Source organism: Leopardus geoffroyi, chromosome B4, assembly GCF_018350155.1.
Source record: "Leopardus geoffroyi isolate Oge1 chromosome B4, O.geoffroyi_Oge1_pat1.0, whole genome shotgun sequence".
Classification (NCBI taxonomy): domain Eukaryota; kingdom Metazoa; phylum Chordata; class Mammalia; order Carnivora; family Felidae; genus Leopardus; species Leopardus geoffroyi.
Genome location: NC_059341.1, coordinates 9,835,145 through 9,856,834, shown reverse-complemented (window position 1 = coordinate 9,856,834; position 21,690 = coordinate 9,835,145). Strand labels below are relative to the sequence as shown.

At 44.5% G+C, this 21,690-nt stretch overlaps 1 protein-coding gene across 5 annotated transcripts in view; it reads right to left on the bottom strand.

The window, feature by feature from the left end:
* Positions 1 to 21,690, bottom strand: part of CELF2 (CUGBP Elav-like family member 2) — an 836,861-nt gene that overhangs the window by 507,383 nt on the left and 307,788 nt on the right. For 2 of the 5 annotated variants that reach the window (XM_045465665.1, XM_045465667.1), the window contains exon 1: positions 17,876 to 18,047. The exons of 2 other annotated variants lie outside the window; for them this stretch is intronic. In XM_045465665.1, the coding sequence (XP_045321621.1) occupies positions 17,876 to 17,928 (53 nt within the window). In that variant the 5' untranslated portion in view covers positions 17,929 to 18,047. Of the gene's footprint in view, positions 1 to 17,875; positions 18,048 to 21,690 lie in introns of those variants that run through there. One more of the 5 variants, XM_045465664.1, reaches the window with a different exon arrangement.

Genomic DNA, 21,690 nt, shown 5'->3' with positions numbered 1-21,690 from the left:
ATGAGAAGCACCTTAACTCAGGAGATGCTTCCGAGGAGACAAAGAAGTGTTTAATGACAACTAAAAATGTGTGGGAGGGACAGGAGCCAAGTCATTGGCATTTTTCAAGTTTCCACCCTAGGTCTTGTGCCCTGTCCGTGCCAATGTCACATAGAGGCATTCAACAGCCACATACACAATCACTTCTCTCCCCTGCACAAATGAATCTCAGATTTCTCCAGCTATTTTCATGGAATTCCAGGTGCACGGGGTCAACGCATGGCTTGCGAGGTCTTCTTAAGCTGTACTGGAGGCACCCTGGACTCAAGATGTCCAAAATCTACCCCAGATCTGCTGCTCCCGGAGGATTCCATCTTGGCAAATGACATCTCCATTATGCCAGAAACTCACAAGTCACCCTTGAGACTTTCTCTTCCCTTGGCCCCGCATCCACTGTCGCTCCAGATCCTTAGATTTTACTTCCTGAATGACACTGGAACCTGCGCCTTTACCTCCAGGAACAATGCCACGATCCCACCCAACTACAATCTCTGGCCTGGACATCCCCCATGGCCCCCAAAATGCTCTCCCTAGTGTCCTCCCTGCTACTGTCTGGCTTAACTTTCAACAATGTTCATCTCTTCATGGTGGTACTCTTTCTGTTGAAAAATGTGAGTGGTTTCCATTGCTCTGAGGATGAATGAACAAAATCCTCAATGTGGCCTAGACTGTGCCTTAACATCTTTTCCTGCTCTTTTTGCTAGGTAAGCCCTACGTATGTTCCGATGTCAGCCTAACTATCCCACGGGAGTGCCTTTCTGGACATCCTTAAGTAGGTCAGAAACCCATAGATAATTCTCATGGCACGCCACATCTCTCTATTTGCCTCTTAGTACAGGTTCTATTTTGTATTTATTTTTGTATTATCTCCTCAATGTTTTCTCTCTGACTGGATAGTAAACCCCATGTGGCGGGGACTAGGTCTCTTTATGCTCACCGCTGGATTCTCGTCCTCTGGCACAAAGCTGGCACGCATTAGGTACACAATAACATCTGCACGAAAATAGACTAAATGAAAAAGTCCATGGTTTCTAACGAAGGAAGAACAGGGAGATGGATGAAGTCATTGCTCAGAGTTGAGAACAGAGTTGGGCAGTGGGGAGTCTGGCAGATGAATTCAGTCTGGGACAAGTTATAGACCTCCATGGGATACCCAGGCAGGTGGCGGAATATACAAAATACTTTTGAGAGAAGTTTCGAGAGAAACTGAGGAATCGTCATGCGTCAGTACTTGAAACTTGGCGGTGCTAAGGGTGCAGATACAGAGAAGAACTACACGCTCAAATTCCTCCAGGGACCCCCTAGAAAAGGCATGTGTGTGCAACGGTAGAGTAGGAGACAGGTGGCAGTGTGCATGAACTGGAGGGTGTAAGGCATGCACAATCAGATCAAAACAAAACCTCTTTGCAGCAAGACAAAACACTTCTGCAAATTCCACCCAGCCCTTTTGGAGGGCTGCTGGGTATCTTGGAGAGTAGAGGGAAAAAAGACCTAGGTACACAGAGAAGCCAGCAGAGGAGAGGAAGAAATAAGTATCCCAGTGGACAGAACCAGTAGAGTGTGGTCTCTTGGAAGCCAAGAAAGGAAACTTCTCAAAGAGAAAGGGTGAGCCAACACTATTAACACTTCTGAGAGTTCAAGTACAATGAGGATGACAAGTAGGCCACTGGATTTGGCATCAGTAACCTTAGCAGGGGCAGTTTCACGAGAAACAGGCTAGAATTCATGGTTTCCAGCTCTGGAGCCAGGTCGATTTCAGCACTCTTTCTATAAGTAGGGATTACCACAGAGCACGGCTTCTGCCCTTAGTTAATTCGGGCTCCCTTTCACTAAACCTAAATACCTCACGTTCTCCTTCAGTGTTATTTTGAAATTCCAAATAAAATTTAAACTATAACTGAAAATCAAAGCAAGAGTAATTGTGAAAATGGTTCATATTCTTATAATGTGAATAACTCTACAACCTGGAGAAGTATATGGGACAGGAATTATCCCCATTTTCTAGATAAGAATACAGAAGCTCAGGGTAACCTAGGACTTCTCAGGGGTTATACAACCAGTGTGACTATACAATGTGACAGTCACAGTGGGCCCGAATCTGGGCTCCTCCCATGTCACCACACTGGATGTTTCCCGGTTGGTCCACTTGGTGATAGGCTACTAACAGTATCAGCCAACCACACCCCTACCACAGGAAACACACACACACACACACACACACACACACACACACACACACACACACAGCAAGCCAAGCTGACCATGCTTCAGAGGTTCAACCTTCCACATGGAAGAAGCCATGTTGCCGTGCTAGAGCTATGGAGGCTAGAACCTTCTTCAGACTCCAGGACATAGGCTGCCTGCTTTTCTCTCATCTGCCCTATAAGTAGGTAGCCTCTGTGATCATGCTTTCGATGTACGTTAAACCTCATCTCTAGAGAGAAACCATTTCTCCTGGATGTACAATGTAAGTGGCTGGGAGGCTGGATCCGCTTAAGTCCTCTGCTCTTGGCACCTGTACATATCATCGATGTGCCAGTGACAGGGACATCTTGTACTGGCTGAACAGATGTGAAGGTCACCGAAGGTGCTCCTCAAGGTCTTGAGAATGCTTATTAACACCAAACTAATGGTATATGATTACCTTGTAAAATTCTGCTGGAAAGCCTCAATCAAAATGCAGTTTCTGAATAGATACTGCCAAAACAATTTTATTTACCCCAAAGTAAATGTCAGTAACATCAGAAATGTTTGGCTTCATGGACAAGAGGTATTAGTAGCAACAGTAGCTTGTTGAGTGAGTAAACTATGGAACAAGAAATTCTGAGGAAGGCAACAGGTTCACTAACATTGTTTGACTACATAATAGTATTATTGCCCAAAATTCAGAAGAAAGAGTTTAATATAGACGGATGTACTCATTCCCTGTCTTCTACCTCTGACTCACGTGAAACGTGAATTCTCTTCATACAGTCTTTCTCCCTCCATTGCCGGTCACGTTCTCTGTATACCATCCGGAATCTTCTGGAACCAGTTTCCAAGTCACCTGTCTGAACTGCTGACACCACGTAACTCTAAGCTACAGATTTCCAGTTTCCTTTTTCAGCTCCCAATTTTCATTCTTAAGGAAGAGTCAGAATAGTGCACATGAACATATTTTAGCTTTCCTGTACTAGAGGTTTTCATGTTGAAAACTCTAGTTACAGCCTCTGGTTACATGCTGTCTTTTTAAAAGAATATCTGCTTAACTTTAATCCATTACCTGGATCTAGAATATACTAAGCCCAGTTGTTATATGGCACCACCTGCGGAGAGTTTAATGGAAAAGGAAGGCAGCAAATTAGTGCCATATGATCAGCTTGAGTAATACTAAGTTTGTTTACCCAAGGCTCCTCAAAAGAATGGACTGTATTTTTAAGATAGGACTCGTTGTCCATATCTGCATAGAGGCTTGTCGCTACGTAGCTGGACATTTAATTTTCCACAGATTCGTTTTCCTCCTCACAGACAGCTCTTTGGCTATTCAGCATGTGCATAATGCAGAGAAAAATAATTATAGGAAAAGGGACACAGAGAAATGTCATAATTAAACCGTGCATTTGCAAAATACATTCAGTATACCTGAAACATCTTGATTGCTATAATCAGGTAGATTAGGTTTTCAGCAAATACTTTTTTAAACAGAGGTTTATCTAAAGTCAGAAGCAAGAGGCAGCTCTCAGAATCACCTTACAACACAACATTAACTACATTTGCCTCCAATTACTTTCTCAAAATCAGATATAAAGAGAAATCAAAATGTAAACCAATGGATCTGTGAAGCATTAGGGCATGTTTCATGACCTTCTAGAACAGGTTTATTTTTCCCTCAGCTGAACTCACATCAACAAAAGTCTCTGTGTGTAGCAATGGCAAATGCAGAAACTTATTGCCTCAAGATGTGATTTAAACTTTTATTTCTCAGTTTGGAGATGAAAGTTCAGAGCAAATACGGTCGCAGGGGTCAATGAAAGTAAAAGATCTATGTGAGAGAATGGTGTTACCACAAGTTTAAAAACATTCACTGTTTTTATAAAGAAAAAAACATTGTCTGCCAAAAAAAAATATGAAATGATGATCAAAAGGGATTTAAGCCAATTACTGGGGCGAAAAACCCAAGCTATGAAATAGAGTCAAGGGCTGCAAATCCTCTTAGTCTCTCTTTTTCTACGCTATGGTTTATATGCAAAATATTTCTCTCCCATCCCCATCTAACTAATGGGCTCATAGAGAGTGCGGGTCATTCTGCTGATTTGCTGAACGGTGACCTACAGAGAATAAGTAAAAGACAAGGGAACCAATTTTATGGAAAGAAAAAATATATATATTAACTAGAGAATTAAAGCTTAATATAGCTTTATCCTCTAGAGAGCTCTGCCTGATTGCAGACAGAGCTTAAAAGCAGGATTCAGAAGCACAACACATTAGTTCCCTTACGAGAGCTCTGCCCAAGATACGTTCAATACATGGAAAACCCCTTTGCCGCCTGCCTTCTGTAATGAGAGAAGACAGGAAGCCAGATACCAGTCTGGGAGCCAGGGAACTGGGTTTTACTCTCCCACTCGGCTACTGGTTTAAAATGAAACAACATCCAAGTTCTCAGGAGCTGCTTGCCTCAAACACACTCGCCCCTCTTTCAAAGATGAAAACAATGACCCTTTCCTTCCTTTCCTACAGAAATCCGAGTTGAGCAAATTATGCTGTTCCTTCCTGCCACTTTCTGTCCTTCATCAGCAATGCCAGGTGCCCAGAGATGAAATCTGCCTCCTGCTCCAAGGGGACAGCAGGGGAAGGAGGAGGACAAAGGCGGCCAGCCTGGAGGGGACCTGATTAGAATCCAGGGTGGGGCGGGTGCCCACAGGGAAGAAGTTATAAATGAAATTAAAGTCTTTAAGAAATTCTGCCTCAAACCACTTTCCTCTCCAGTGGTCTTCTCTAAGCCCCGTTTTTGTGTAATTCTAGCTCTTTGACAAGGGAAACTGACACTTTTGATCTGGTAATTTAACGGCAATTTATTGTGAAGTGGTAATTTATTAAGTAACAGTTAAGAGTGGAGAGAGCTCTCCTAGCCAAGGAGTGTTCCTGACTCAGATCTTTCTAGACAGAACCTATGGGGCTTGATTTCAGCTATACAGAAAGCCTCATTAAACTTCTTCTAATTCCTGAATTCTTCTGTCCCCACACCCCACTTCATGCAGCATAACTGGAAGTCTTAAAATGTAAATTCCCTAAGATCATATTATGTTGATTCACCTTCATAGTAAGCTATAACTGATGGATTTCTCTGAAGAGCTGTATAACACAAGAGGAGGCTGGGAAAGCCCTATTACTTTATTTGGCCCCAGGGCCAGGTCTGAATCCTAAATGTCTTCAGAGATACTCTTTCTATTCCGCAGTGACTGCGATGAAAGGCCCATCACGGTGGGGGCAGTTACCTGTTGTGAGCCGGAAATGGACTCCCATGAGATGCTACACCTCTGTGCTTGCAATGATCATACACATATTGGATCTAGCATTCGTTCCACAAACGAGCTTTATTTTTGTTTAATACTAAAATGTATAACCACATCCTGAAGAATAGGCCAGTTTTGTGGTGATGAAGACAGCGACAGTGGGTACAGACCAAAGGCACCAAGAATCAAGTTCTGTTTCTTCAAAAGTCACTTTCTATCTCTCTTGGGCATAGGACAATAAATTTTCCCATCTGCCTTCTGTCCACAGTTTCCTATAATCCTTGTAGGGCAGGTTTTGCAAAAATCCTCTTTTCTTCCCTTCCTTGGTCTCATTTCATGACCTGTCCCCCTTCCCCAAAGGCATGAGCTCCTATTATGGACTGATGAGATCCCAGGTCACTATAAAGGACAGGTGGGTAGAAGTGTTGGGTCTTCCTTAAAAGGTAAAGTGTGTCCTGTTTCTTGCCTCAATATGGCCCAAGTAAAAGGTAATCCTGAGTCTGAGAAAGTCCAACTACCCCTCTCTCATTCTGTATATATTCTCTCTTTTCTTTCCAATATAGCTCAAGCCAGCTCAGCATATAATATCTGGAGAAACATATTCTCTCTTGCTGCTTTCTCTGGTTCAAGTTCCCTACTGCTATCCAGGCTGCCTTGGCTTTGAAAGGTCTAAAACTCAGTGGAGCTATACAGTCCATTGGCTAACGTACGAGTCGGCAAACTATGGCCTGTGTACCGAATCCAGCCCACTGCCGGTTTTTGCAGACTTTTACTGGAATGGTGCCATGCCCATTCATTTATATACTGTCTCTGGCTGCTGCTACAATGGCAGAGTTGAGTAGTTGTGACAGACGCCACATGGGTCGTCAGCAAAGCCAAAAATATTTATTGACTGGCCCTTTATGGAAAAAGTTTGCCAACCGTTGGTTTAGACCATTGTCAAATGGACTCGAAATACTCAGTATTTGGTTCCCTGCAGTTGAAACAATCTTAACTAACAGACTGAGGTTCTTTCAATGTGACACAGGCTGGAAGTTATTTGGGACCATCTAGATTAGACTTGGGGGTTAAAATGAATACATAGTTTAGCCTAACTCCTCAGCTTTATACATATTGGGGTTTTGAGGCAATGCTACATTTAATCATAAACTATTACTTTGCTTCAACTTGTTATTGTTTCTTTCAGGCCATGAGGGTCTGGGTTTGGCAGAACTGGTGGTACAGGAGGCTAAGTATCATAGAATGTTCCAGCCTCCCCCCGACAGAGATTCCCAAACAGTTTTCAGAATCCTCAGTTGAGAAACTGAAGGGCCCCATCTTGTTGCCTGTATCTTTGGTCCCTCTGGAAACTTGTATGAGACGGGTAGCCGCGGTCTAGATCAGGGCCCAAATATTCCTGGGTTCCCTGAGCATACTGCCATTGAATAGCACCCAATCCTCCTTTCCATCTGCATGTAAAAGAACTCGATTTGTTGTGACACTCAAATGTGCACATTTCATAAACACCCAATACAGTGGGCCTTGTGATAGAGACAGGATTTCTGCTTTCATGGAAGTTACTCGGCAACCCAAAGGAACAGGTAAGTAAATAAAAAAACGCATTCCATTCTGCACAGGAAAGGAAACCATCGACAGAATGAAAAGTCAACCTACCAAATGGGAGATAATATTTGCAGATAATATATATGACAATGGGTTAACATCCAAAATATGCAAAGAACTCTTATAACTCAATAGCAAAAAACCACAAAACCCCACAAACAACCCAATTTAAAAGTGGGCAGAGTATCTGAATAGATGTATTTTCCAAAGATGACACACAGATGGCCAACAAGTACATGCAGAGGTGTTTAACACCACGAGCCATCAGGGAAATGTAAATCAAAACCCTAATGAGATATCACCTCATGCCTGCCAGAACGGCTATTATCAAAAGGACAAGAAATAGTAAGTGTTGGCGAGGATGTGGAGAAAAGGGGAGCCTTGTGCACGGTTGGTGGAAATGTAAATTGATGCAACCATAGTGGAAAAGAGTATGGAGGGTCCTTAAAAACTTAGAAACAAAACTGAAAATAGAAATAGAAAAATAAAAAAAAAATATGACCCAGCAATTCCACTTCTGGGTATTTATCCCAAGAAAACGATGACACTAATTCGAAAAGATATCTACACCCCCGTTTTCACCACAGCCTTATTTATCATAGCCCAAATATGGAAACAACCCAAGTGTCCACCAATAGATAAATGGACAAAGAAGATGTGTCATGTATACATATACACCATACAAACACAGAACAGAATACTCCTCAGCCATAAAAAAAAAAAACAATGAAATCTTGCCATTTGTGACAATATGGATGGACCCCGAGGGCATTATGCTAAGTGAAACAAAGAAAGAAAAATACCACATGACCTGGCTTATATGCAGATTTAAAAAAAAAGAAAGAAAAAAAAGACCAAAACCAAACTCATAATACAGAGAACAGACTGGTGGTTGCCAGAGGTGGAGGAGGGGGAGGGGAGTTGGCGAAACGCGTGAAGGGGTCAAAAGGTACAAACAAGTCAGTCCTGGGATGTCACATACAGCATGGCGACTGCAGTTAATAAAACTGTATTGCACATTTGAAAGCTGCTAAGAGAGATCTTTGAAGTTCTCATCACAAGAAAAAATGACCCTGTAACTATGTGCGCTGACGGATAGATGTGAACTAGACTGACCGTGATCATTTCACACGGTACGCAAACATCGAAATGTGTTGTACAACTGAAGGTAAGGCAATGATCTGTATGAATTACACCTGGAAAAACCCCCACCTTCCAGGTAGTCCTTTAAACTACATCTCTGTGGGCACCTGGGTGGCTCAGTCGGTTGAGTGTCCGACTTCCCCCTCTGATCACGATCTTGTCTTTCACGGGTTTGAGCCCCGAGAGGGGCTCTGGTGCTGACAGCTCGGAGCCTGCAGCCTGCTTCGGATTCTGTGTCTCCCTCTCTCTCTGCCCCTCATGCTTTGTCTCTGTCTCTCAAAAAATGAATAAGCATTAAACGAAAAAAGTAAATCAATTGCATCTCTGTAGAGTTATCACTACAGGTTGAGGAAGCTCTCATGAGGCAAGTGGCTGATTTGAATAGGATTATCAGGCAAAGTTACATTCAGGAGCTCAGGTTAAAATACACCTCTTAAACACCTGTGTTTCATGGAGAAGAAGGCAAGCTCATTCCAGCTTTTGGACCCTGGACAGTGGTTGTTATGGTCCATAATGATGCTAATGACGGTGGGAAAGAAATGTCATGTGCCAAGTCCCAGAAGAAGCATTAAGCGTTAAGAAGGAAGGTGACACAGGAGCATGAGAACAGACAGGAAACCTGCACCCCGAGCCCTCTCCTTAAGCACCCTTTACAACATGTGATTCTAGTATTCTCACACTTTGAGCCTGAGCACATGTGTGGGAGTGTAGACAGGTACCAAACTGAAACAAGGGCAACATTTTTCCAGTTTGCAAAATCCTTCCACTTCCCCACCAGGAAACATGATAAAATATATAAACTGCCGTTTCCACAGGCCTCTGACAATTCTTTCTGCCTTGGACATTTGTGTCTCCATAAGAATGAAAAACTGACGCAATGAAAAACAAAATGGAGTTCCAAAGCCCCGGTTCACTGAAACACCTGCAACCTGGATGGATTGCAATCTTCGGCCCCACAGGACCAGTCATATGATTGCTAATGTCAGTACGTGTCAGCAAAACTCATCCCTGGAACAGCTGATTTACATTATAGCCCCGGTTCAGAGACAGAACATCTGAAACCAGGTTTGTAGTTTAGTCCATCAGCTCTACAGAAGGATTGGGAATAAAAGAGCCTTGAAAGAAAATGAGGATCAATATAAAGAGAATTGCTTCGCTGCGAGAAAAACTTGACAGTGTACGAGAAGGATACATGGCATGCCTCGGAGGTGGGTCCTGTGGGAGGGTGCCTCTTTGTTCCACCTCCCATTGATCAGATAATTTTATAGATGGGGATCCTTAGATATAATCCGGTTCAATCTCTCATCTTACAAATGAGATATGCATGGGTGTCCGTGCAGCTACCGACTCGACCAAATGCACCGTCTGGTGATAGAAAGGATGCAAGTGTGTGCCAAGATGAATCGGACAAGGACCTTCCCCATCTTCAGAGAGTTCTCAGCCTGCTGATAAAACTAAGATGTCACAGAATAGTAAATAGTGCACTTGCACTTGGGGATCTAAGGTTTCGATTTGGTGCTGTGATCACCAAGGGGAAGAGAATCTTCCTTCCTGTAGAAAGGAGGGTGGGGTGGCGTGGGAAGGCATGGAGGAGGCTTCAGTGAGAATTCTTAGCCCAAATTAAGTATCAAACTGGGGTCAGGACGAGGCTCTACTGGACACACAGTGGTAAACAAGACACACAGCCCCCGTGTGGGAATAATAGGGTGTGGGGAGGGCAGTTAACAGACTTGAAGAAAGGAGAGTGATTAGTTGATCACTCGAGGGGCCCTCTCTGGTTGCACTAACGTGGAGAGGGAAAGTGACACAGGAGCGTGAGAACCGAGAGGAAACCCGTACCCCAAGCCCTCTCCTTAAGCATCCTTCACAACATGTGATTCTAGTATTCCCACACTTTGAGCGTGAACACATGTGTGGGAGGACAGGCATGTATGTGGCACATTCTGCTTTCTGTTCCCAACTGCTGGGATAAAAGGGACAGAGGATTCTTCTCCACTTTGGGAAAATAGCTTCACTGTGGTCTCTGACCTTTGGGAGACGTTATCTGATCATATGGGGAGTTTCCTCCTGTGTTTCTCCTAACAGGGGATTCCAAAGATCTGGATTTGTCGATCTACTTAATGCTGCCAGTTCAGCCCAAGAGAGAAAAAGGCCAATCTGGGGGGAGGGGGGGGGGCAGGGAACACGCTTGTCAACGGAATATTTCTCTATAGATTATTTGCGTCAACGGAGTGGAAACAACTCATGAGGGTTTTTTGGTTTTGTTTCAACACTGGCATTGGATGAAAACACAACGGCAGTGGCATCTAACCAACAGGTAACAGGATTTCTCTACATTTTTATGTGACTTTTAGAATAACCTTTGTCGTTATTAGTTATGTCACGGGCTACATTGGTCACGCTTTGCGAAAAATCCTAGATTATTCTCCAATATAATACATTATTTAAAAGGCCCAGGTCTTGTGTTCGCTTTTCATAAACCCATAATTCATTCTACCTAGAGAATTCTGACTGGATGTTCTATTTTCACAGCCTACATCCCCCTCTGCTCTGCAAACGTTTTTTTTTTTTTTTTGAAAGTACCCAGCAGTAACTGGGTCACAATTCTTCAAACTTCCCTAAGGGAATAGGAAGAATGATGTGGTGCACACTTTTCCCATCTGAGACACAGTTAAGTTAAGGCAACATGCTTCATCAAGCTACCAATGTACCGAGGAAAGGTGCTGTGTCAGGACAGTATATGACATCATCTTTTAAGTGCCCTGCCTCTTCGAAGTTGAGACAGCAAAACCCAAGCCCCCTTTGTGGCAAATGAGAACAGTAACACCACCACCCACTTCGCAGGGCTGTTGTAAAGGTTAAATGAGATATTAAATATAAAGCACTTAGCAACATACCTAGCACAGAGAAAGCATGAATAGTTCTTAGGTCCCCCTCTAAGAAGCTAATCCCTGATCTGCAGATGGCTAGCCTACCCTCGGTGGACACCCAGAGAGCTTCCACACAATCTCTCCCCACTCCATGCGTCTCCAAGATGTCACGTAATGGAAGCTAAAGAGCATCTACACATGGCATCCATTCAAAATTACAAAGCATGTTTTCCTCTGTGGATTTGGAATTCATCTTGGGAGACTTATCAGGCATGTGAAAGGGAAATGTCTCCTAAATGAGCTAGAGAAAGCAACGAGGAAAAAAAAAAAATGAGGCCAAGCAGTTACTTAAAACATGTCAGGATCTGGTCTATTTTTTCCATCAACATGTGCTGTTCTCATTAATGGGAGTTTCTCACACACTCTGTAAGGGAACAGGCAAAAGTGTATCTTGTTATAGCATTACGACTCATCCAAACATTTAAGGGATACAGTAACCCGTAAATTTTCTCCAGACTATAATCGCATCTTTGTGAGGTCACATGCTCATGACCTATAACATCTCTGACCTTTGAAATACCCATAAGTCTCCTTTAATGTATCCCCCCCAATAATGAGGCAAGTTTATAATATGCACTTTGTCATAGGAGATTTGAAAACATCTATGGGCCAAAACCACTTCTATTTTCTTGTTCGTCAAATCATTAGCCTCACTACTGGATGAAAGGTAGGCTATGTGGCCAAGGGGTCACATCCAGCCCACTTCCTGTTTTTGTATATACAGTTTTATTGCATCACGCCCAAGCTCAATCAGTTACATATTGCCTGTGGCTACATTCATGTTACAATGGCAATTGTAGTTATGACAGAGGCTGTGTGGCCAGCAAAACCTAAAGTATTTACTATCTTTGCCAACCCCTGCTCTAGATCATTCTCTTGTGTAGAAAGAATAAATTCTCCTTGATTAAGAGGCCTCTATCAAATTCTCAGAGAATTGAAACATGTTCCCTGTTATCAAATCCGGACATGTTGCTGATTAGAACAGGAATGAGAACCTGAATATGGGATTACTCAACTGTCAGGAGTCATTCATTCATTCCACCTAACACGCCGCCTCCATTGGGATAAATACTGGCATTTGAGCGTGAACAAAATACATAAAGCCTTTGGCCTCACAGAGTGTAGAGTCGATGAGGGGGACACACTGACCATTTCATTAATTCATTCATTAATTCATTCAATATCTGTTATGTACCAGGAAATATCTTAGGTACTATATTTATACCAATTATCACACAAACCATATATTCCAATGGGGAAAAGAGAGAATAAATACATATGAAAATAGTAGGTATTGGTAAGTGCTACCGTGAGAATATCAGTGAATTATATGAAATTAAGATTTTTATGAGCCAAAAATGGCTAGATACTGGCAATTTTATGTGGTTCAGCCTATTAGGGAGATATGCTAGACTTTTGAGCGACTTTAATTTTTTGTTACGTGTATTTCTAGAGAGAGAGAGAAAGAGAGCACGAGCCGGGGAGAGGGAGAGAGGGAAGGAGACACAGAATCTGAGCCATCAGCACAGAGCCTGACACGGGGCTTGAACTCACACATACCATATGATCATGACTGGAGCTGAAGTCAGATGTTTAACCTACTGAGCCACCCTGGCGCCCCTGGGTGGCTTAAAATTAGGGGGGTCAGGGACGGCTTCACTTAGCAGATGAAATTTGAGCTAAGACTAATGACAAGCAGCATCCTGCCTGCAAAGAGCAAAGGAGAAGATTTCCAGGCTGGGAGAGTGATTAGTTTATGCAAATATCCTAAGGCCAAATTAAGCTTGCTTGGTTGAGGAAGAGAAAGCAGACCAGAGCTGGAAGAAAGAAGGAGGTAGGCTGGAGAGGTAGTTGAGGGTAAGGTCAGGTGCCATCTAGTAGGTCAGGACGAGGATACTGGCTTTTACTTGAAGAGTAAAGTCACATGATCCGACTCATGGCTTTCAAAGTGTTGTCATTCCTCTTGTGTGGAAACAGACTATAAGAGCAAGAATGGAAGCAGAGAAATGTGTTAGGAAGCAGTGCAGAGCTCCGAGCAATACAAAAGCATAGCAAGGAAAGTGGAGACAAGTGGAGAGTCCTGAGTGTTTGGGAGCTGAAATCAACAAGAGCCAGAGATGGTGGGGGATGGAATCAGGAGGGGAAGTGAGGGACAAGGGGGGCTGCAAGGCTTTCCGACTGGACTACCCGGCTGGATGGCCATGTGATTCCTAAGCCTGTGAGCAACAGAACAGAGCCAGTCTTGGGGGAGATATTATATGCACAGTCTGCGACCTCGAGTCATTTGGGGGACATAGGATCGGCTATACCGAGGAGATGCTGGGGAGCTCTAATGCCAGGTCTGGGCTGAGCATCTTAAACCAGGGGAGAAGAGATGGAAATAGAAGCAAAGGTGGTGAATAAGCTGCTCAGCACAGAAGATGGGGGAGTGGAGACAGCTTGTCCCGATGATCATTTAGCACTTCATCTTCTGGGCTCAACTCCCTCACCTCTGAAGTTTATTTATTTATTGTGGGGTGGGGAGAGGGGGAGAGAGAATCCCAAGTAGGCTCTGCACTGTCAGCACAGAGCCCGACATGGGGCTCGATCCCATGAACCATGAGATCATGACCTGAGCCGAAATCAAGAGTCGGACACTCAACCAACTGAACGACCGCCCAGACGGCCCTCAACCTCCTCATCTCTAAATGGGAGACTTAAACTAGATTTGGGGTTTTCCAGACTCTTCCACAGAAGTGATACAGGGACTGGGCAGGGGTGCAGGAGAGGCCAGGTATTCAGAGCCCCACCCTGTTAAGTTCCCCCAGCTGTCAACTTTTTTCCCCTCAAGAACTATCAATGAATATTGACTCTCATATCAATCACATTGCCAGGCTGGTTCCTTTCACGGTCACTTCATTTCTCCTCCTCTATGCGCTCAGAGTATTTCTTCCTGATTTAGATGACTTTGAGTCTTTGAGTGAAGCTTTCGTGTTTGCGCTTTCTCAATGTAGAGAGGGGAGTCTTCCTGTTGAAAACAGTTGGTGTGCATGTTTGAGGAAGTCATGCCCCCTGAAGCAGCCAATAATTAGAACAGCCAACAGCACCATCCCCAGCCTTGACTTTTCCATTTGACAAAAGGGACCTAGGATGGAATGACATCAAATATGAAGTTCCCAAGAAAGGTTGAGGACCTGAACTTGGGTCCCACCACCAGACCTTATCTTAAAACACTGAACTGTGAGGTAAAAATTTAGAAATGCTATCTTGCGATCACTTCAGGAGCAAGAGGTCTGGCAGAACTCCAGGCCACAGACCTGGGGCAAACACCCGACGATACGCCAAGCTATGTAGGTTTAAAAGCCTTTCTACCCTTGGGCGCCTGGGTGGCGCAGTCGGTTAAGCGTCCGACTTCAGCCAGATCACGATCTCGCGGTCCGTGAGTTCAAGCCCCGCGTCGGGCTCTGGGCTGAGGGCTCAGAGCCTGGAGCCTGTTTCCGATTCTGTGTCTCCCTCTCTCTCTGCCCCTCCCCCGTTCATGCTCTGTCTCTCTCTGTCCCAAAAATAAATAAACGTTAAAAAAAAAAAAAAAAAAGCCTTTCTACCCTTGAATACCAAGCACTCTGCTCATTTGTTAATCACAGGCAGAAATGATGCTCCTTCTCTTTACTGGAACTGAGTCTCTCACCTCTGAACTTGCAAAGCTTTTTACTGACATAACTCCTGTCACCACCACCCTGGAGGGCATTAGCATACACGTCTTCATCTGCTGGTTCATCCCACTTACAAGGTCACGTTGTATCTTTGCTCCTCCCACATATGGTAGGCAGACAGTGTTGGCGAGTGAATGGCTCAATGAATGGGAATTAGCCAAAGAGATGCCTCACTGTACACAATTAAGGATTTAAAATGCAATTCCCAAACACCACCCCCTTTCTAATTCCTTACCCCAGGAAAGGATCAAACACAGTTAAAAGCTGATGGAACTATGCTTGCCAAGAAGAGGTGTGGACAGAATGAACTTGGTGTTCACCCAAAGTGGTCAGTGTAAAAATGTTTCTCTTTCTCAGGACTTGCCAGTCCAAGCTTGTGAAGCCTTACTTATTCTAGGCATAAAATCAACTTTGGTTATGTTAGGCACACATTCAGGGGAAAGACAACACTATCGCCGAGTTTTAAATGGGTTAAGACTTGGATCATTATCTAAAAAGGCCTTTGGAGGGCTGCATTGCCAAAATTTGTAACACACACATTCCTAAAGCTGGGCCCCACCTTATCCACTTGTGCAATAATGTTAATAAGTTAACCACCCAAAACAATTTTTTTAAGAGCACTCTTAAGAAATATTTCAATTTTAAGAGTCGGTGACTAATCCAGTTAAAGAAAAAGGAGAATAAACTTTATTCTGATAGCTGCATCAGAGAACATTTACAGAAGTACTTTACCATCTCTTGATTAAAAATAAAATTTAAACCTACAAACAGAAGAAAATATCACGGACAGACCCATAAAAATGTTCGTGCCCTTTCGTCTAGAAATCCTGGGAATTATTTGATGAAAGCAAAAAGCTATATGCACAGATCCTTCAGTAACCTTTCTCAAAATGTCACTCACTTCAGGAATCCTTTCCTGATGCTCCAGGTGGAAACACCACCTTCCTCTGGAACCCCAGTAATTGCCTGTACCTTTCCCACAGCACTCGGTCTGTTTCACCTAGTCTTGTCTGCTCTGAACAACCAACTCCTTGCAGCCACTGTCTGCATTACCAGAACCTTTCTGACTTTCTAAGCACCCAGGACGGTGCATCACTATGGCGGTGGGTGGGGGTTGCTTGGTATGCTATCAAAAGTCCTTCATGGAGTGGAACACCTTAGAATTCTTGCAAACAAATAAAGAATCTAAATACCAGCACAGGTACATGGACAATAAAGACTACATCCTGTTATGTTGTCCTTCAGTAGGAAAATAAACACACTTTCTCCCTTTTTCTTACCCCTCAAAAAAAGTAAATGCTACCAACACATCACTAGTAGCTCAAGTGCACCATTTCCCAATAAATGAGTTGTAAAGAAACGCATACACATAGGTATATTTTAAAGCTACAAGCACAAAGATGTTCATTGTGTTGTTGTTCACACAAGGGAAGGACTGAAAACGATCTAAATTTTCAACAAACAGGGTAATTTAGTAAAATATGGTACATCAACATCACCATGCTTTATCTAAACGTTGAAATTATGGTTATGAAGGGTAGGCAGAAGCATGGAAAGAAGTTTGATATTTAACTTGAGAAAGGGCAGATTATAGAACGGCACATACTCCATGACGTACAGCACGTAGCACACGAAGTTCTAGAAAACAAGAGGTAAGAATTTTGAAGAAGAAAAGAAAGTGAAGATTGGCCATTTTTTCTTTTATTTGCTCTTTTCTATTATGTTGTTGCTTTTAAAAATAATAAAACTACACAAAAACAAAGGGAGAACTCGTACGAAGGAAATAAGTAACAGCTAATTAATACAAGATAAATGTCAGGAAACAGAGGTCCCAGTAAGGTACACACTTCTATTCCTTATTTGGGTCCAATGGGGTTAGGCATTTGGGACAACATGGCATCATGGAGAACGACGTTTAATAAAAATCCCTCAATTTAACACTTTTAGATCTTAAAAACTGCCCGAAGTGGTTTCATTTGCTGGAAAATAGCACGTGGTGTCAAGTTAAATCTAAAATTCACTGTGAACTCTACCAAAGGGGTCAGTTTAGACCCAAGTAGGGGGGTGGGGGGATGCAGGAACTCTGCCACTCTGCGCTCCATGGGTTCCGATTTCTCTGAGCCTCTGAGAGATGAAGAGGAGCAGAGACCTCAGCTCATAAACTGTTCTCATTTAGTTTTAGGGTCAGTTGAGCTTTTAATACTGGCTTTTCCAAGTTAGACTTGAGGAGGAGGAGGGAGAGGGGGAATGGGAGGAGGGAGGAGGGGGAGGAGGGGGGAGCAGGAGGGAGAGGAGGAGGGGGAGGAGGAGGGGGAGGAGGGGAGAGGAGGAGGGGAGAGGAGGAGGGGAGAGGAGGAGGGGGGAAGAAGGGAGGGGAGGAGGGAGAGAAGGGGGGGAGGAGGGAGAGAAGAGGGGGAGGAGGAGTGGGAGGAGGAGGGGAAGAGGAGGGGGAGGAGGGGGGAGGAGGAGGGGGAGGAGGGCGAGAGGAGGGGGGAGGAGGAAGGGGGAGGAGGAGGGAGGAGGGGAGAAGAGGAGGGGGAGGAGGGAAGAGGAGGAGGTCAGGGGAGGAACACACTGTCTCGCCAGCCTGTCTCCCCAGAGGAGCAGGGATACCGTTTTCCGGAAGAAGTTCGCTTCCCTTCGAACAAAGTCCCAGGGAGTCGGACACAGCCAGGCTCACCGCGCCCCCCCCCCCACCCCGCCGCCCCGAGCGCCCCGGGGCCGCAGGCGCGGGGTGCGCGGGGGAGCCGGCCGGCGCCTCGGGAGCGCGGGCCCCTCGCGGACCCGCGCCCCCCCTCCTGCGGACGCGGCCTCCCCGCGCGCCCCGGCGTGTGCGGAGGGGCGGGCGGCCGGTCCCCGCCCGTCCCTCCGCCGGACCCGCGCGGGCGGCCCCGACGGCACCGGCTCGCCCGCGGGCCGCGAGGATCTTGGCCGAAGAGCGGGGGCAGCCGGGGGAGAGAAAGAAAAGCAGGCCTACCTTAAAACTTTCCAGTCTTTGAGTGGCTCCGAGTCGGAGATTAGGGACACCATGGTCTAAGGGCGGGAGGCGCGCGCAGGCCGGGGGTGGGGGGAGCGGGGCGAGGGGGAGCCGGCCTCGCGGCGGGCCGGGCGGCGGGGCGCCGGCTCTGCCCACTTCCCCGGCCGAGCGGCGCTCGCGCGCCCCGGCCGCTCTCCACCCCCACCGCGATCCCGCGCTATATTACTTCCCGGGCCCGGCTCAATTCTCCACACCACCTTTGAAAGCCCCTGTAATCTGCTCCAACTGATCAAATTTGACCTTTTTGTAGCCCACTTTATTCCAAGCACAGCTCTCGGTTAAATCTCTCTTTATTAACACCGTCCTCCTTGGCTTTCTTTTGGAACAAACACAGATCAAGCCTGAAGCCTCCAGACTTTACCAGCAATCATTTACAGATTACGGCAAGCTGCCTGCAGCCTCCTCCTCTGGGGCACTCCTCCTGTCTCTCGCAGATTTTGTGCTTTCATATTCCTAGTCAGAAGACTGGTTAGCTTTCTTTCTCTCCCCCCCCCCCCCTTTTTTTTTGTGGCTTGGGTTCTGGGACACTAAGCATCCGGCTTAGAGCTTCCCTCAGAGGCTGTAACTACATGACTGTTAGGATTTGTTTTTTAAAAATAATTTGGAAACGGGCTGCCTAACAAGCTAGAATTTACTGTGTGTTTTCTGGCAGTGATTTTGCTACACCACTTTTTTTTTTTCTCCCTTCTTCGTCTTGTCTTCTTTCTTTCTTGTGTTTGTAAATAACATGAAGGGGGGCAGGTGTAGGATCTCTCTGAACATTAAGGGGGAAAGGGTGTGGGCTTTTCTCCCTCAAGTTGTGTACCTTTTGTCCTTTATTTAAAGCTGAACATCCTTTCAATAATCATCTGAAACCGTGCATAGCAGATGTTGAAAACAAAAACAAAACCAAAAAAAAAAAAAAAAAACGTGTGCAGCCCTCCTCTCTGTGCTGATGTAGATTCTTTGTGAGCCTACGGATTCCTTATTTTTGTAAGCACTGCCTCTTAAGCATGATTCTCTGCTTTCCCTGGGGTTCTAGCCTAAGCTCTTTCTGCCATCGTCGTCACAGGTCTCTGGAGTTAGAAGACCTTCAGATCATCCGGTGCAGGGGGCTCCAGACCAGTGTCTCTTGGGTCACCAAGATTTTCCTCCTAGCTGCATGCCACATGAGCTTTACTTGATACTCTCTCTCTCTTTATGTCAAATTTCTCTTTTTTCTTACACTTATGTTAAAAGGAATTTTCAAGATCATTACCGTAAATGGAAAATCAGCTTCACTGTTCTAATGAAAGAATTTCCCCCAGACACGTAAAACTAAAGGCCCTTATCTGGGTCTTTTTTTCTCTTGGTTGAAAAGGGAGTTTAACCAGTGTGAATGGGGTAAGGATACACTTGCACCAACTGGGGACTTGCCCCACCAGGAAGAGTAAAGATTCACGGTGCAATTCGATATTGTCTGTGATGACCGGACTACCAAAAATGGTCAGCCAAGAGGAAGGTTCCATTCCAGTCTCTTGCCTTGAGGCAGAACCTATCAAGAAAGAGAAGATCTCTATTCTTCCCTGAGTCTCCATAAGGAAAGATGACGGGACAGCTCTTGGAAACATCCTGCTGTTACAGTCAGGAAGTTCTAGTCAACTCCAGATGCTCCTCACAGCACTTTAAATCCGCTCCCCATCCCTCTTTTCTCCACAGACCCCATCCTTAAAATATTCAGCAGACGCTCAGCTGACATATGTTTGTTCTTCTATAGTTACATATACTTTCCTTAGTGGCTGTAAATGACTCGCTTCGGAAGTACAACCATCTTTATGCTAAAATTAAAAATTAGTTCATATCTTTTACCAAAATCATTGCCTCTTTGGGGCTTCATGCTTCTTCCTGGGCCGTATCCTTATACATAACATTATATGTATTATACTCATCATTATTACGTAGCGTAATGGGTAAACGTATACATAATGCTTCTAATCCCCAACCTTCACCAAATAGCATATGTGCAGTGTACCTCCAAAAGGTTTCTAATGCTTAATTAATAAAATGTTTCTCCGTTTAGAAAGTTAGCAAGAGAAAAACAAAAGATTAGAATGAGATTGTTACTGTGACTATAATGACATTGTCTTTTTATCATTAACCCGCCAGACCCCTGAATTCAGATCTGGGGAAAGAAGAGAAAGGCGTCCTTAACTCTGGGAGTGCAGGGTTAATGGGTGAAAGGGGGAGGGACTTGCTTCCAATCAAACAACAAAAGGACCAAAGCATGCTCATAAATTATGAAATAATGTTTTTAAGCTTAGTCCTTCCAGAAACTTTTTAAAGGCAGTAGAATCTTTCCTTGGCATTAAATCTGGCACCAAGTTCAAGTACAGAAAGAGATAAGAGTGAAAGTTTATGACAAGGTAGAAGGAACTGTTCTAATTTCTTTAGGGTTATTAACTCGTTCAGTCCTCATAACTAACTTGCTAATGAGGTAAATTAGCAGTAGCACCCCCATTTTGTTAATGCCAAGGAGGACATCTGGGCATGCGTGAAGTGAGCCAATGGTCTGAGCTCACAGGGCTGGTCACCTGTAGGGGGAGGTGTGGGATCTAGAAGGCGTGCCTTTGGACCAACTACTGTAGGCTTGCCCTCCTTCTGGAGAGGAATATTCAAGCAGAGAACACCTGCAGGGGGGTAGGACTGGGGCTGGCTGGCATCAGGTTAGGGATGGGTAAGAGGGGTTGTTTGAATTTCATGCTTTCACTCCCGGGGCTCCCTAGACAGACCCTAGCTTTCAGGGACACACTTTAAAATCCACATCCTGAATTATTTGGTGGTGAGGGAGGTGAATAATCTTTTAAAGGTTGCATTGAGTCCAAAACAAGCTGAATATTTTGCTCTTCTCTTTCCTAATGTTGAGGACCACGTGTTTTCTTACATGCCCCCTAGAGTAATGGCAGATTCCTCCCCCCGCCACCCCACCCCCAGTCCTCCAGGTACTATGTTCCTGATTCTGAACAGCTGCCCATCATATGGATCCTTCCTACTAAGAAAAAGCCCATCAGCTTCACCTGTGGGGTGCTCACTAAAAACAAACAAACCGACAAAAATACTGCCCTATTCAAAACTGGGCCAACTATTCACCTATAACTCAGGAAAGGCAATAATAAAATTTCTATACATAAAACATAAAAGGTTATGCTTCGCCTTGAGAAGACATGGGCCAAAAAATATAATCTTCCTCTCTGTCACCGTATGAACTACGAGATTTAATTTTACTTGCGTTCTTTTTCTCATATTTTGACACAATTACGCCTTTAAAAAATCAGATTATTTTGTCGTTGGTTATAATGGCTCATCAATAGTTGGCTGTTTGGAATGGTCCCTGTGTGTTAAAGACAGATTCAATCCACATAAAGCAGTGTTCATTAATTGTCCTACAATTACCAGCAAAAGACTCATCATTCTCCCATTCATAGAACTAATTTTCTCCCATTCATAGAACTAATTTCCTCTTTCCAGGTACAGAAACCAAAACCCAAATCCAAACAAAAAGCAACCCAGTTTTACCCAGGCCATAGTGCATCTCACATGGTTATGGTCAAAGCTGAGGATCTGTGGAAGCTCATCTTACATGTTAGAGGAGCAGGATGCACCTGGGGCTGTGAGTTAGCTAAAGGAAAACAGAAAGCAGTCTTCTCCATCAGCTGGATGTTCGACTGGCTATTGAACAGAGGTTTGGAAAACAGGTGTGAGGTCTCAGGAAATTTCCCTCCCACAAAATGTGTAGCTTC